Source organism: Mixophyes fleayi, chromosome 9 (assembly GCF_038048845.1).
Source record: "Mixophyes fleayi isolate aMixFle1 chromosome 9, aMixFle1.hap1, whole genome shotgun sequence".
NCBI lineage: Eukaryota > Metazoa > Chordata > Amphibia > Anura > Limnodynastidae > Mixophyes > Mixophyes fleayi.
The window spans coordinates 100,685,767-100,699,057 of NC_134410.1; the positions used below are offsets into that span (position 1 = coordinate 100,685,767).

Genomic DNA, 13,291 nt, shown 5'->3' on the forward strand with positions numbered 1-13,291 from the left:
TTCTAGAATATTCTAGATCTGAGAGCTAGATTGGTTTCTGTGGGCAACATCTCCACTTTTCTTTTATATAAGGTTTAATAAATACCCCCCCATAGTGTTTAGTGTTGTGTTGTTTTTCAGATACTGGAATATTTATGGTGACCTACACAATTTAAATTTTACCTATCCAGTGATGTGCGTCTCAATGACCAAACCATATATATATATATTTTTATTGATAAATTAGTTTTACTGCCCATAATTTTAAAAATTAACCCTGAAATGTAATTGTCTAATTTTCCTAAGTATATTAACAACCTAATAGGTGTGTGTGTGTGTGTGTGTATTAGTAGCCGTAAACAATAACGGTAGATAAATTATAAAGCAATTCACTTTTTAGGGAAACATCCAGTAAGAGAGAACACCACCTAATTTGAAAGAGCTCATTGTTGCAGCTACCAATCATGGGGGCTTAGATGAGGTAGCAAAACTAAAAAAAATATTTATTTCTCATATATTCCTAGAAACTGCATACATAAAAATAAACAGTGCAGTTTCACAAAAATGATTTTTCCTGAAGGGTTGTTTTAAACTCAGCAAAATGTTGTGTAATGGAGCAAAACATAGAATTTGATGGCAGATAAGTATCACTTGGCCCATGTTGTCTGCGCAATTTTTAACCTATGGTAACCTCAAATCCTATGTGATCTCTTTATTCTTCCTTATATCTATCCCAAGCATGTTTAAACTGTTCTACTGTATTAGCCTCTACCACCTCTGATGGGAGGCTATTCCACCTATCCACTACCCTTTCTGTAAAGTAATTTTTCCTTATATTTCCTCTGAACCTACTTCCCTCCAGTGTCAGTGCATGTCCTCGTGTTCTAGTATGTCTCTTCCTTTGAAGAATGTTTCCCTCCTGTACCTTGTTAAAACACTTGATATATTTTAAAGTTTCTATCATGTCCCCCCCCTTCCCTTTTCTGCTCCAAACTATACAAACAGAACTACATTGTCAGGAGCCTTAATTCAGTAAAGAAACGGAACATTCAAACAATGCTCTGAAGGTGTTCAGAGAAAGGGAAGTGTAGAAAGATGAGCTGAATCCAGCTTCACTAAGAATTCAAAAGTCTGTAATAGAGAAACACATAGGATATTGGGGAAAACTAATTTATTTTACTCGCCTCACTGACGTTAAGGGAAGGCCTTTGTCATAGTCTGCCTGGCCACCTAAATAGTCTAATCAACCTTTTAACATATCTGTCTATAACCATTACCCACAGTTATTTAGCAAAGGCTCACAGTGATTGCACTGGATGTCAATGTTGAAAATACATCTCCTAAATCTGGGACCAAAATCTTTTGGGGGTCAATTCAATTGTTGTTGATGCGTCCAGTGGTACCTCCGGAACCATCGTGGGAGTACGGCGCAGAAATGTGTCTTTGCTGATCTGTTTCCTCACACCCCATAGATGTGTGTGGCAAAAAATCAGTGATGTTTGGGTACCGTAGTAACCAGAAACGAGCGCAGCTGGACATCGCCACAGTGTCCGGCACATCACTGGGCATTAAATTCCCCGCTTAAACTATAGTGCCCACCCCCAGAAACAACTGGGTTAGGTAAAGATGTGCTCTTGGTTTTTTCATTTTTTATATTCAGGTAAGCAATTGGTGTTGGAAAGAAAATCCAGTCATCTAAGGGTTAGGTCAGCATTCATAAGGACTGTTGTGCTTTACAGCAGGCCGCTAAACGGCAAGCTCCATGGGCAAAGTGGTACCTAATAATGTCAGCATACTGAAAGCACATGCATGTACCTCTACATAATTCAGCTTGTTGACAGCCAGTGGGGAGAAAAGCTTAAACCCCACCGAACAGAAGACAATATTCAAACTGTGTTGACAAATGATAATGTTTCCAATTCTCTGGGTTCCGTCTCGTCAGCTATTGTTCTGAAGCTTTACTTTACAGGAATTTGAAGAGTTGTCGGTGTTTGAGATTGAATTGCTTCTCGTGGTGTTCATTTGTCTGACAAGGAAAAGCAAGCAGGAGAAAGGCTCTGCATGGCAGCTCCACCATGAAATATTTATACCAATTGTAGTAGCGGAACAGTTTAATTCTGCCAGGAATTTTCAGCCGTTCTAGGCAGACACCATACATCAACGCATGAAAGCAAATAGGAGAGTGTACATCATTTTAAAGTTTTAAGGAAAGGAGATCTTGTTTCTGCCTTTGGCTTAGCGTCAAGCTCCCGACTTTCGCAAATCAATTACATTGGACTTCTTTGGTTTTAGCAAGTTTGTAAAAGGTGTCAAATAAAAGGGAGCTTTGTGCCGTTTACATAGATGAGAAATCGGTTTTATAAAGATAAAGCTGCTGTCTCATTTAGTCAAGCTACTTAGTTGTCAGGGTTCATCTTTATACTCGGTTTAACACTCCAGCTGTCGGAGAGTATTTGGATTATTCACAGTTGTTAGAACTTGTTTCTACATGTAGTGGTTCAGCAGAATGTAGCAAAGGACTGTGGGAGTTGTAGTTCGATGAGTTCATTGGCCCACATTGCTGCTGAAGGCTGCAGGGCTTATTTAATACAATAAAAGGCCCAATGTGCAAAAATGAGACATTCATTTTTTAGTTACATAGATAATTATATCCTCAATTAAGCAACCAGTTCTTGGCTGTTTTGCAAAATGAATTGGTTAAAATTGGGAAAGTGCAAAAGCTGACTCTGCTCATATAAAATATTTAGGTTGTCAATTCTCAAATTGCAGAGTCTCTTATTAAATATTACGGTTTGAGTTTTGCCCGCTAACATAGGTTTTATAGGAATCGTGATGTAATAAGATAGTGTAGGCAGACACACCTATATCTGGTGGTCACTTCATGCAATGTCTTACCTCTACCCACAGATATCAAGGTTACATTGGTGCTGCGCTTGTGCTTGGAGGCGTTGACTGTGCTGGCCCACATCTATACAGCATATATCCTCATGGCTCTACAGACAAGCTGCCTTATGTTACAATGGGTGAGTAAAGTTCTTCTGTATATCTGACCAGTTTTTCAAATGGATAAAGCCGTAATATATATGTTTTGAGTATTTATTTTTTTAGGATAGGTGTGGTCATTAGAACCTGAGAGGTTATCTATTACATATTAAGATTCTGTTGGAGCTCTGTGATTCACTTTACTATGACCCTGGCTTTTTGGAGCTTACATTGTAAATCCACACAAACTCTAGGGTCCATATAGTGTTTTGGACTGTGGGTGGGTTTCCTCCAGGTGATCCAGTTTCCTCCCAAACACAGTGGAACAAATAAACTTAACTCGGATAAGGGCCCTGGGTGGAATCGAACTCATGACCTCAGTGGTGTTAGGCAGCAATAAATAGATGCAGTTGTGTATAGGTGATGCTCTGGTGTCGGTAGACTATTAAACTGCTGTAGACACATACATGGTCATTTTTTTGGATTGCTGCTCTGGCTTTGTTGTGTTGCATAATCTGTCCACTAGGTGATGCCATTGCACAACATATCATGTAATTTATATCTTAATCAAGTCATTCTAGCTTGTGGTCTTGTAATTGCAGTAAAATAGTTATTGTGATATTCTGTTTCAAATTTAAAATATTGCCACCGATAGCAGCTTTTCATTATTTTTTTTTATTAAACGTTTGCTTTTGACGTTTTACAATATCCCTGATGCTGATTAACGGGATTGGTGTCAATTAGATGAGGTTTATATTGTATATTATGACACTTCTAGTTGAGAGTATAAGCTTAAGTTGGTAAATGCACCAAGCCTACCTGTCACTATAGGATGATAATAATAAATGCAAACTACCTATATATCACTCTTGCTGATCACTCTTTTCATCCAGAGAATTCAGCAGTGAATTACCCTGACAGGGTAAGGGTTATTGGCAGAGTCAATTACAAGCCCCTCCCACTCACACGTTCAGTACCTCTCACAAAAAACACCGCTCTCCTACCTGGTAATCCTTGCCTGCGTAATTCAGTGAGACGTTCCCAAATGATTGGACTCCTGCCATTGTGTTTATAGAAAAGTGTATTATATTTGATAGGGTTTTATAGAAAAGATAATCACAGTAGTTTATTTCCATTTTAAACGTTTTTACCTTTAAATATATAAATTAAAATGTTAAAGATTTCCCTTGTGCAAATTAACAGAAACAATTAAGAAACCCATACTCGTCAGTCAAGGTGGCTTCTGCGGTGTGCCACATCCCACACCCTAAATAAAATATCCATTTCCTTTTACCTGTATGTGGTGAGATGTATGTACCTCTGCAGCTTTATTTTTTTTATTATTTTTTAAATATATTTTTAAGCTTCAAGTTACTCATTCCTCTCATCCATTGTCATAGTAAACGTGCATTTTATTATTGCAAGTGTTGGATTGGCAGCTTCACAGTGTGCAGGTGATCCCTTTGTGCTGATCTTCCCATGTCTGAACACCTGAGAATCCCAGAGCTCCTGGCACCTCACCTCTCCTCATAAACCCCAGTCACTCTGGGGATTGTGTTCTCTATGATGGTAATAACAACCAATTCCTCAGTGTATTGGAGGATGCGTACATTCATCTGAGTCTTCATAAAAATAAGTTGTGGTCCCAGCAAGCTCTGGTGGCTTGATGTCAAAAACCAAAGATCTGGTGTCCAGACCACAAGCAGTCATTCTGTACACCTCTCACTGGGGCTGGAGGAGGCCTTTTAATCCATGCTGTATTGAGATTGAGCATGCTCAGTTCTGTTTTCTTGCTGGTGACCTCTGGAGAAGAATATATTAGAACGGACCTGTAGATGCACGCACAGTGGAAGCAGCCATTTTGTGCCTCACAAGTTCCTGATGAGAATGCTGCCTTAAGCTGTGTGTAGCACACAGGTCCATTTTAAGAAGACTATAAAGTAATGAACCATGTTAGTGAAGGAGGCTTCCTTTATAGTATACTGAAGTTTGAAAAGCAGGGTAAGGTTTAATCTTATTGTATTTTTTTATTTCATATTTTTTCCAAGTGTAGTTTTTCTTTTCTTTTCAGAAAAGGCTTTTATCTTTTTACTAATTGTTGAGTATGTAGGTCTGGTCCAGCTTCCGGTCCAGCTTCCAGTCCAGCCAAGAGATCCGGTGTTACTCTAAGTAATAAATTCTAATCCTGTGTTCTAATAGTATTATGAAGAAGCTCTGCCATATTTCCAGCTGTGAAGTATGTTACCCCTCTTTATTACCAGCCAGATTAATTTGTCTACCGCTCCATATCCCCTTCCTCATCATAACTACTGACCTTTTAAAGACCTCTCCTCATTGTAGGGTTACCCAAATTGTCAGCATTGCTTACATTGTGAATTGAATTAAATCTACATTTATGTATAGACTTTTTCCTTCTGATGTTTCACGTTCCCCAGCAGAACTTGAGGTGAAACTTTTTGTCTGACTTTCGTACACATTAGAGGGATGTTTGTAGCAGGAGTAAAATGGTCATCATAGTAAGACAATCAATCCTTAATATCTTCAGTCATAACCCTCAAACTTTGAAGGTCTGAATGGACGTTGATTTCCATCTAGCAATACACACAGCCTCTCATGCTGTACCTTGTTTAAACAGATAATTAGGCTGTTTGGGCAGAGTAGATTTGCTGCGTAAGGTGCTGAGATGATGGAGGGATGGGGCACCATATAAAATGCTGATATCGGCAAGGTGTCTTGTCATTAATGAGGAACTCTAATTAGTCTTCTGGATGCTTTTTACCCCCCTCACCCTGGCACATCTCTGATTTTTCGCTCTACCTTTGTTATCAATTATAAAGTCTGAAAGAATATCTTCTGTTATCTGCAGTATTGTCAGAATATGTGAACGGACACGATCATCCAGGTCACTGGGCATTGTCATTTCGGACTTATGTTTTTTTCTATTTGCAGAGCAGGTTGAGGCAAGGAGGGCAGATGTATGGACAGTATATACTGATACACATTGCTGTACCTTAGCTTTGTTCCTACCTGACAGGAAAATGATGTTTGTCATTTAGAAACATTTTGGTTTGGGAGTAGTTTATTTGCAGCTTATGTCTTCACTTTGGTTGTGTCAAGACAAATTTTACATTTGTTCAAGTATAATGAGAAATGTAGCTAATTTTATTTTTTACTCTATAATTGTAGGCTAATCAGATAAATGTCCAGACAACAGTGGGAGAACTATGAATATAAATAGTCTTACGTTTTATTAAAGTACATCTGTTACCCGCACATGGTGACGTTACCCATGTTGTTGTATGGACCATAGTAGTAGTACCATGTGATGTCAGTCGCCCAATGGCGAAATCTGCATGAGGTAGTGGCTCATAGTGAACTGATAGGCTGCATTGTCATGAACGAGGGGACAGCCCTCTAAATTGCTGCCTCCACTTAAGCACTAAGACTCTGCATCAGTCGCAACTTTTTAGGGGGGGGGGGGGGGATTCTTAAAAATGATTGAACATTAACATCTAATTTATCTCATTGTTTCAGAGAACACATAATTGTGCTTTTTTCAGTTCTACAAATCGTATTACAGCAATAAGAATAAACTTGGTAGATATAATTAATAAATAGAAATTGTTGATATACCAGGCACTCATTGGTTAAGGTTTTGTTAATGTAACAAGTATTTTATGGTACTTTTAAAATATACTGTGTATAGTGTGATGTAGTCACAGGTTAAATGTTTTGTGAGGTCCTACGTTCCTCTTGAGACTATAATATATCTATTATCCTGTTTATGCTGCCTGCTCATTATGGTGGTAGCCTCTGTAGCCTGACCAATATTCACAGAATGCGGTCTATTCACTAGGAAACCGTGAACTTCCCAGAATGCATCCGTGACATTCCTATCACTAAAGACTACACACACACAACCTGTGCAGGACCCCTCATGTATTGCCAACTTACATTTTATCCTATAACGCTTCTGTTTATTACATGATGTGACCAGAGAAGGCACTGCTGCTCTGCTAATGAGCACATTCCTGGAGCAATTGTAAGAGGATATAGATATATATATATATATCTATATCGATTTCTCATATTATTTATTTTCTTGGGCCGTCGCTGCGTTTCTTATCCTTTGCCCAAAACTAGCTTTGTGACATTACAATTGGGTAGACTTGTTTGGTTGTTCCCGGAAAATTAGCATGTAAAAAGGACAAAATGTAAAGCTCACAGATAATATGGTTCTGGGTGACCTTGTGGTATTGTGACAACGCAGTTTATAATCCCGTAATAAATTTACCTATGTGTAGCTTTGTAACGCAGCTTTTTTTAGACTAAGGTTATATGTAAGATGGGTATAAGTGGAGTGACGTGTCAAGCTGGAAAACGGAGATTACTGTAGTTTGGGAACATTTTGGTGATAAAGCTCCATTGGACACACTTGATTCCCCTTTATGTCGTCTTTAGCATTTGCTTGTTGCGTTATGCATTCCAGTTTTTGATTTAAAATAAATGGTCATGTGATAGCGTGTCATCAGTTACTACAGAAAATCAGATTGGGCAGGTACATTGACTGCATCTTGCATGAAACAGCCAACTGCTTAAAGGTTATTCAATGATGATATTTGGGTAGCATTACAAATACACAATAAAATACTGCGAAATGTTTTCTACAGGTTGTAGTATTTAACCTCTTCTCTGCTGTGCAAAACATCCGGCATCGAACAGCCTTAGTATTCAAAGCAAGCATTTCCTACTCTCATGGATTAATGCCAATATCAAACTGCTCTTCTAAGTCCTTTTACATACACTGTAAATAATTGATGGATTTGCCTGCCTTGTTTCAAAAGGATGTCCCGCTCCACAGACTCCACCAGAAAATGAATGGTGAGTGAGCAGGTTTTGCAAAAACAGTTTTGTATGTTATTATGAAATAATAACTGACACCAGAGTCCATTTGCTGATGGAAAGCTTTCTTATGTCTCGCAAGGGGTTTAAGAGGTACTCCGTGCTTACTCAGGAGTGAAAACATCAAATTAAACTGTTTGTGCTGACAAAGGAGAAATTTGGATTTTGAGCAAACGATGCAAGATTGTGTGATTGCTCTGCCTGTCTGCAAGAGCAGCCTGGCCAGGACTTGTAATGAAATGCACGCATACAATTAAAGCCACTTTAAGCGTGCAGCTCGAGGATGTGTTCCGTCAGTCTCCAGTGACTGAAGTCGTTCCCCGGATACCAGCTCCGTTTCATATTCATAAATCAGCTCTTCACACATTGGCAGCGCAGGTCCCGCAGAGCAGGTAGGAGCACCGGGAGACCAGGCCTTGCAGCCAAGAACAGAAGTGAAAAATGATCCCACTTGATGGGGGCTCCTGGATTTATTGCTGGAAAAAGCAGCAAATTGAATAGCAATGAGAGTGTGTGAATAAGCACCTTGTCAGGAGATCTGACATTGACAGATGATAAGGTTCAGAGGGAGAGCTTCCACCCTGCTCTGTGGCTAAGAGGTCCTGTTTGCTTGGAAATGATGGCTTTTAGGCAGCGGGCTATACATCTTCCTTCATATGTAAGGATTGGAGAAACTGTTACACTTACGATTGGACAAAAAACTATTGTAAAAAAAAAAATCTATATATTGCATTGCCTCTCCTGAGACTAATGGGAAAATGATCTGCACTTCTATATGAAAGAACTTCTATATCAATGTTTTGTATTTGTAAAGGTATAAGGAAATAGGGTCTCACAGCAGAATTTAAATGGAAATAACTTCCACATTGGAGCTGTTGATAGCAAGTAATTATATAGTAGGTTTCCTACTCGACCAAATGTGTTCAGTCAACATCACTATTTATTGGCTAAATGTTAGTACATTTTATAAGTCAAAATATCACATGTGTGAAAAGTAATATGAATAGCAGCGATATAAACACTTTAGCTTAAAGAGAAAATAATAATGCTCTGGAATAGTATTATTTTTATGGATGTAGTAAGGTATGTATTCAAAAGTAATCTAGTGAAACAGCAGATGTAGTTAAAAGGAGCACAGAAGATGACCAAAACACACAGCGCAGAAAAATGTCATCCAGGAACACACCTACTCACCAGCTCCAACCCCAGATACAATTTGCAGGGAAGAAGACGACTATGATTTTTAATCCAAAGTAACCAAGCTAGTGCAAAGTGATCCTGTTGAGAATCCGTGATCTCCATGGTCCTGAAATGTTATATTCTATTATGAAATTTTGAATGTGAGTTCTGTCCTCTTCCATGCTCCCGCTAATTTTGAATGTCCTGCCAAACAAGTATCCTTCTAGAGGAACCCTGCTTAATGTGTGGGAATAAGCCCTTTTTTGGGGGGTCCACAGAGGTCGGGCTTGGATCAGTGCTAGTAGGAAATATTTTATGAAGTTGTTCTAAAGTTAGGCACTGCCTAAATCTCTTTGTTTACAGTAGAAGAGGAGCTACAAAAGGATCATTACAGATCATAGAACGCTCCACCTCTGACCGCTAAATTAGCAGGTCCATCACCCATAGCGATTGGTAGCATAAACCTTTCGAAAGTGCACCTAAGTTACAGAAAGCACAGACTGGAAATAATTCCTTGGGAATTAGGGTTTTGTTGGCATAGCAGCTCAAACTGTATCTCCTTTTAATAGTAGATTTATAAATAATAAAATGTCACCGCTGGAGGTAGGAAGAGCTGCCAGAATTGACACGATTTGCCACAAAATGTCCAAAAGATAGCGTTTTGGATTGAAGCCGCATGGACTGCTAACATGTTTCATTAGGGGCTTCATACTTTGGAGGGGGGGGGGGGAGTAGAACAACTATTGCTTGTGTGAGTTTAGGTGTTTTAAAATGTCTTATTGTAGCAATCTATGAACCAGTCAATTTGTCCTTTTGTTAGAACCTTAGTAGCCAAATTTATTTCAGAAATTTCAATGGGAGCAGAAAAGATCACATCTGAGGTTCATTGTGACAATGAGCTTTCACCATTGTGATTAGAATATGGGTCACATGGAAAAACCAAACTAAAGGAAAGTACCGGTGAGACAAGTGTAGCCTAAGCTGGAGGAACAGAATCCGCTGGAACAAGCTACGGGAGAAAGGAAAGAGGAGAGGGGAAGGAGAACACACACGTGTGCATATAGAGAAGGATAAAGGAAAATAAAAAAATGCAATCATGTAAAATTTACTATATCAATTATGCCATGCTGGATAAACAGGGGTATTTTAAATTATAGCAAATAAAGGTGATAGATTGATCAAAAATGGCAATGGCAGTATTCTTATTGCAGCAAGAGCTACAATAGCCCAGAACTGGAAATCACCTCTAAATCCAGCACTCCCTAAAATTAACAAGATCCAACATAGCTACAAAATGGAAACCATAGGTTTTAATCTGTCTACAGGGGCTTCCTCCCCGCTTGTTAAGTGGTTTATATGGTATGAGTACTTTACGAATCACAGCTCAATCTTTGATCCGTGAGTACTGTGGAATGGTTTTTGAGTTAAGTTGGGTACTTGGGCTAGACCCGCTGGTACCACTTTCTATAACCGGATAGTCTCTTGTCTTGTGTCCCCCCCCCCCCCCCCCACCCCCCCCCTTATCCGTCTGTTTTTCTTGTCTGTTCTCTTTGCCGTCTTCGGCTTATGTATACTGGGTCATAAGATGTGTTGTTGTCTGTACCAATGTTTTTTCTCATTTTTATTTACTTGTTTGATTGTTTATCTAAGCAGTGTGGATTGTTCAATATAACTGATCTGCTGTATGTACTCTGCAACCACTGCTATGTTTGTAATATGCTTTTCTAAAAAAATTCAATAAAAACCTTTTGAGTTAAAAAAAAAAAAAAATGGCAATGGCAGGAACTAGCTTTGGAAACCAGTAAAAATAGAGGAAGTCATATTGGTGATGGGCTGCTGAGAAGAAACAAAAGGTGAAGGTATAAAACCAAGAGAAACCCAGAACAAAAAGAATAGAAAAAGGAAAAAAACAGACTCAAAGGGGGGTATTCAATTGTTAGCGAGACCACTGAAATACTCGCGCTCCAAAGATATTACCGTATTATGGTAATATTGCGCGTACATACCGTTAATACGGTAATTTACTTGCTGGATTTCAGCTCGCAGCTCCCTGAGATATTACCGTATTCTCGGTAATATTTTTGGAGCGGTCTCGCTAACAATTGAATACCCCCCAAAAAATAAGGGTCCATGTTTTAAATCTGTAGGTAGTTGTGTTGAGGAATCATTGGGCACAGAAGTGTTGGTAGATTACTCCATTTTTGGAAACCTGTACCTCAAAGGAGGAAACCCCAGTGATGATACATTACTCCTGCTAACCTTAATGCCGCAGTCACTTGGCGTAATGGGCATCATCAGAACAGCGCAGAGGGGGTCAGGTCGGTGAGTAATTACGGGTGCTACTCGCTAATTCTAATGGGGAGTCTCTAGCTGCCTTCATAATTTCTTCCTTCACGGTGAAATAATGCAACTGAAGTATATCACGTGACTTGTCAGCATTTCCAGATTTAGGCCTCTACGATCGGTGTCCTTAAGTGATGTATATCCCTGTGTGTCAGGATAACTTGAAAGGAGGGTGGTAAATATGTACCGATGGGGACCGTTTCACAAATTGTTCCAATTATGATATGATTACCTCTGCGACTCTTTTCAAGGTCTTCATGTGCCTCTTGCAAGGAGAAAATGTGGTTTTGTATAGAAGTAACCTGTGCTTGTATAGCAGTCGTCTTAGGGACACACACATGCCCATCATACATTCAAAGCTAATGCTATGCTGGCATTCTCCACATGTATGTCTTATTGAAGCTTGGACCTCGTTACATTGCTGCAGGATCTCCTGTTTATTACAAGGAGCAGTAGGAGTCACCTCTGGAGGAATGGAAGGTGGGCCGTGGGCTTGGAGAGTGTGACTTAAAGAAATCCCCGGCCTTGGGTGACGGGAGGTTTTCTTTAGACCGGCCAGATATCGCTGTTCCCTCAATTCATCTGTACCACATGAATGTACCTAGTTATGATGGTTAATTATAAGCTGTATGGTGGGGATAAGGAACAAAGCTCTAACAAAACACTGCCATTTGGTCACATGGTTTTTATATCCAAAATGCAAAATATGGGACCAACTAAAATGTACCATTAAATAGCATGCTCAATTCAAATTTCTATTGATTTTGAAAGAGATAAAATATTAATGAGTTTAGTCTGACAGTTTCAAGCTGTGGTTTGGTCTAATAATTTTTTATCACTTAACTAATGTTTGGTTTGCCAAAATAGTGATTTTAAAAAGAAAATTTTTTTTTTTTTTTTTTTTTTTGTTGCTCAGTTTATGTAATACAATATGCAGGAATCTAAAACTAAACATTCCACCTTCGTTCCATTAGAGTCCGGCTTTGGAGATTAGTGTGTCACTAATGCACCCTCTACATAATTTATTTGCTATTATAATGTTAGCACACTTATTACACATGCATTGGGAGACTTGTTTTGTATCATATCGGCTCAGCTTGTGATCAAACAGCAACATGGTCAAAGTGATGCAAGATGGGTTTTTGCTTTGTAAAGTGATTTTCAACTCTCCATGAGTACTTCTATGCTTCTCTCTCTGAATTAATTTCAAGGTCAAAAACATGTAATATATATTTTGTAGGAATATAGTTGTCCTGACCTTTCTGATCATTGTGATTTTTGAAACTATACACTCGACTAATTCATTCTCATTCAAGCATACGAGTGAATAAACTAAAGTTTGTTGTAGACCTACAATGACACTTACCCTACTGATCACTCATTGGCAATAATAAAAGTTTATCAAGTTTACATCCCCTTAGCTTGAGAATAAAATAGGATATATTGTTGGAGAGTGATTGCCTAAACCTCCAATCAGATTCTAGTTATCATTTATTTAGTACCTTCTACAAAATGACAGCTAGAATCACTTTTCAGACCCGCCAGAAACGCTCAGCTTGATACTTTTACCCCTTTGTCTCAATTGGGTCTCATGTTGACCCATAAATGACTGTCCTAGAAGATCAAAAAACAGATTGGGTTGCTGTTAATTTGCAGCAGTGGGAAACGTGTATGCTGACAAGCACAGTAGGCTGTTTGCGCAGTCATGGCGGACAGGTAACATTAGCACTTTGATTCCGTTCTTTTGGTTCATCCACTAAACAACTGGATGTGCCCAATTTGGTCATGATGTGTATGTAACGTTATCTCCACAAGTCTCCATGTGTGTGGCTAGCTTTAGATGACACAAGTACAACAGAACAATGCTGACACCAGCAGGGGAATATACCTGAAGTAAGTAGCAAAT

At 38.9% G+C, this 13,291-nt stretch overlaps 1 protein-coding gene across 1 annotated transcript in view; it reads left to right on the forward strand.

Moving 5' to 3' along the window:
- PSMB7 (proteasome 20S subunit beta 7) overlaps positions 1-13,291 on the forward strand; it is a 979,390-nt gene that overhangs the window by 947,386 nt on the left and 18,713 nt on the right. The window contains exon 6 of the mRNA XM_075184717.1: positions 2,887-3,002. Within this exon, the coding sequence (XP_075040818.1) occupies positions 2,887-3,002 (116 nt within the window). The remainder of the gene's footprint in view (positions 1-2,886; positions 3,003-13,291) is intronic.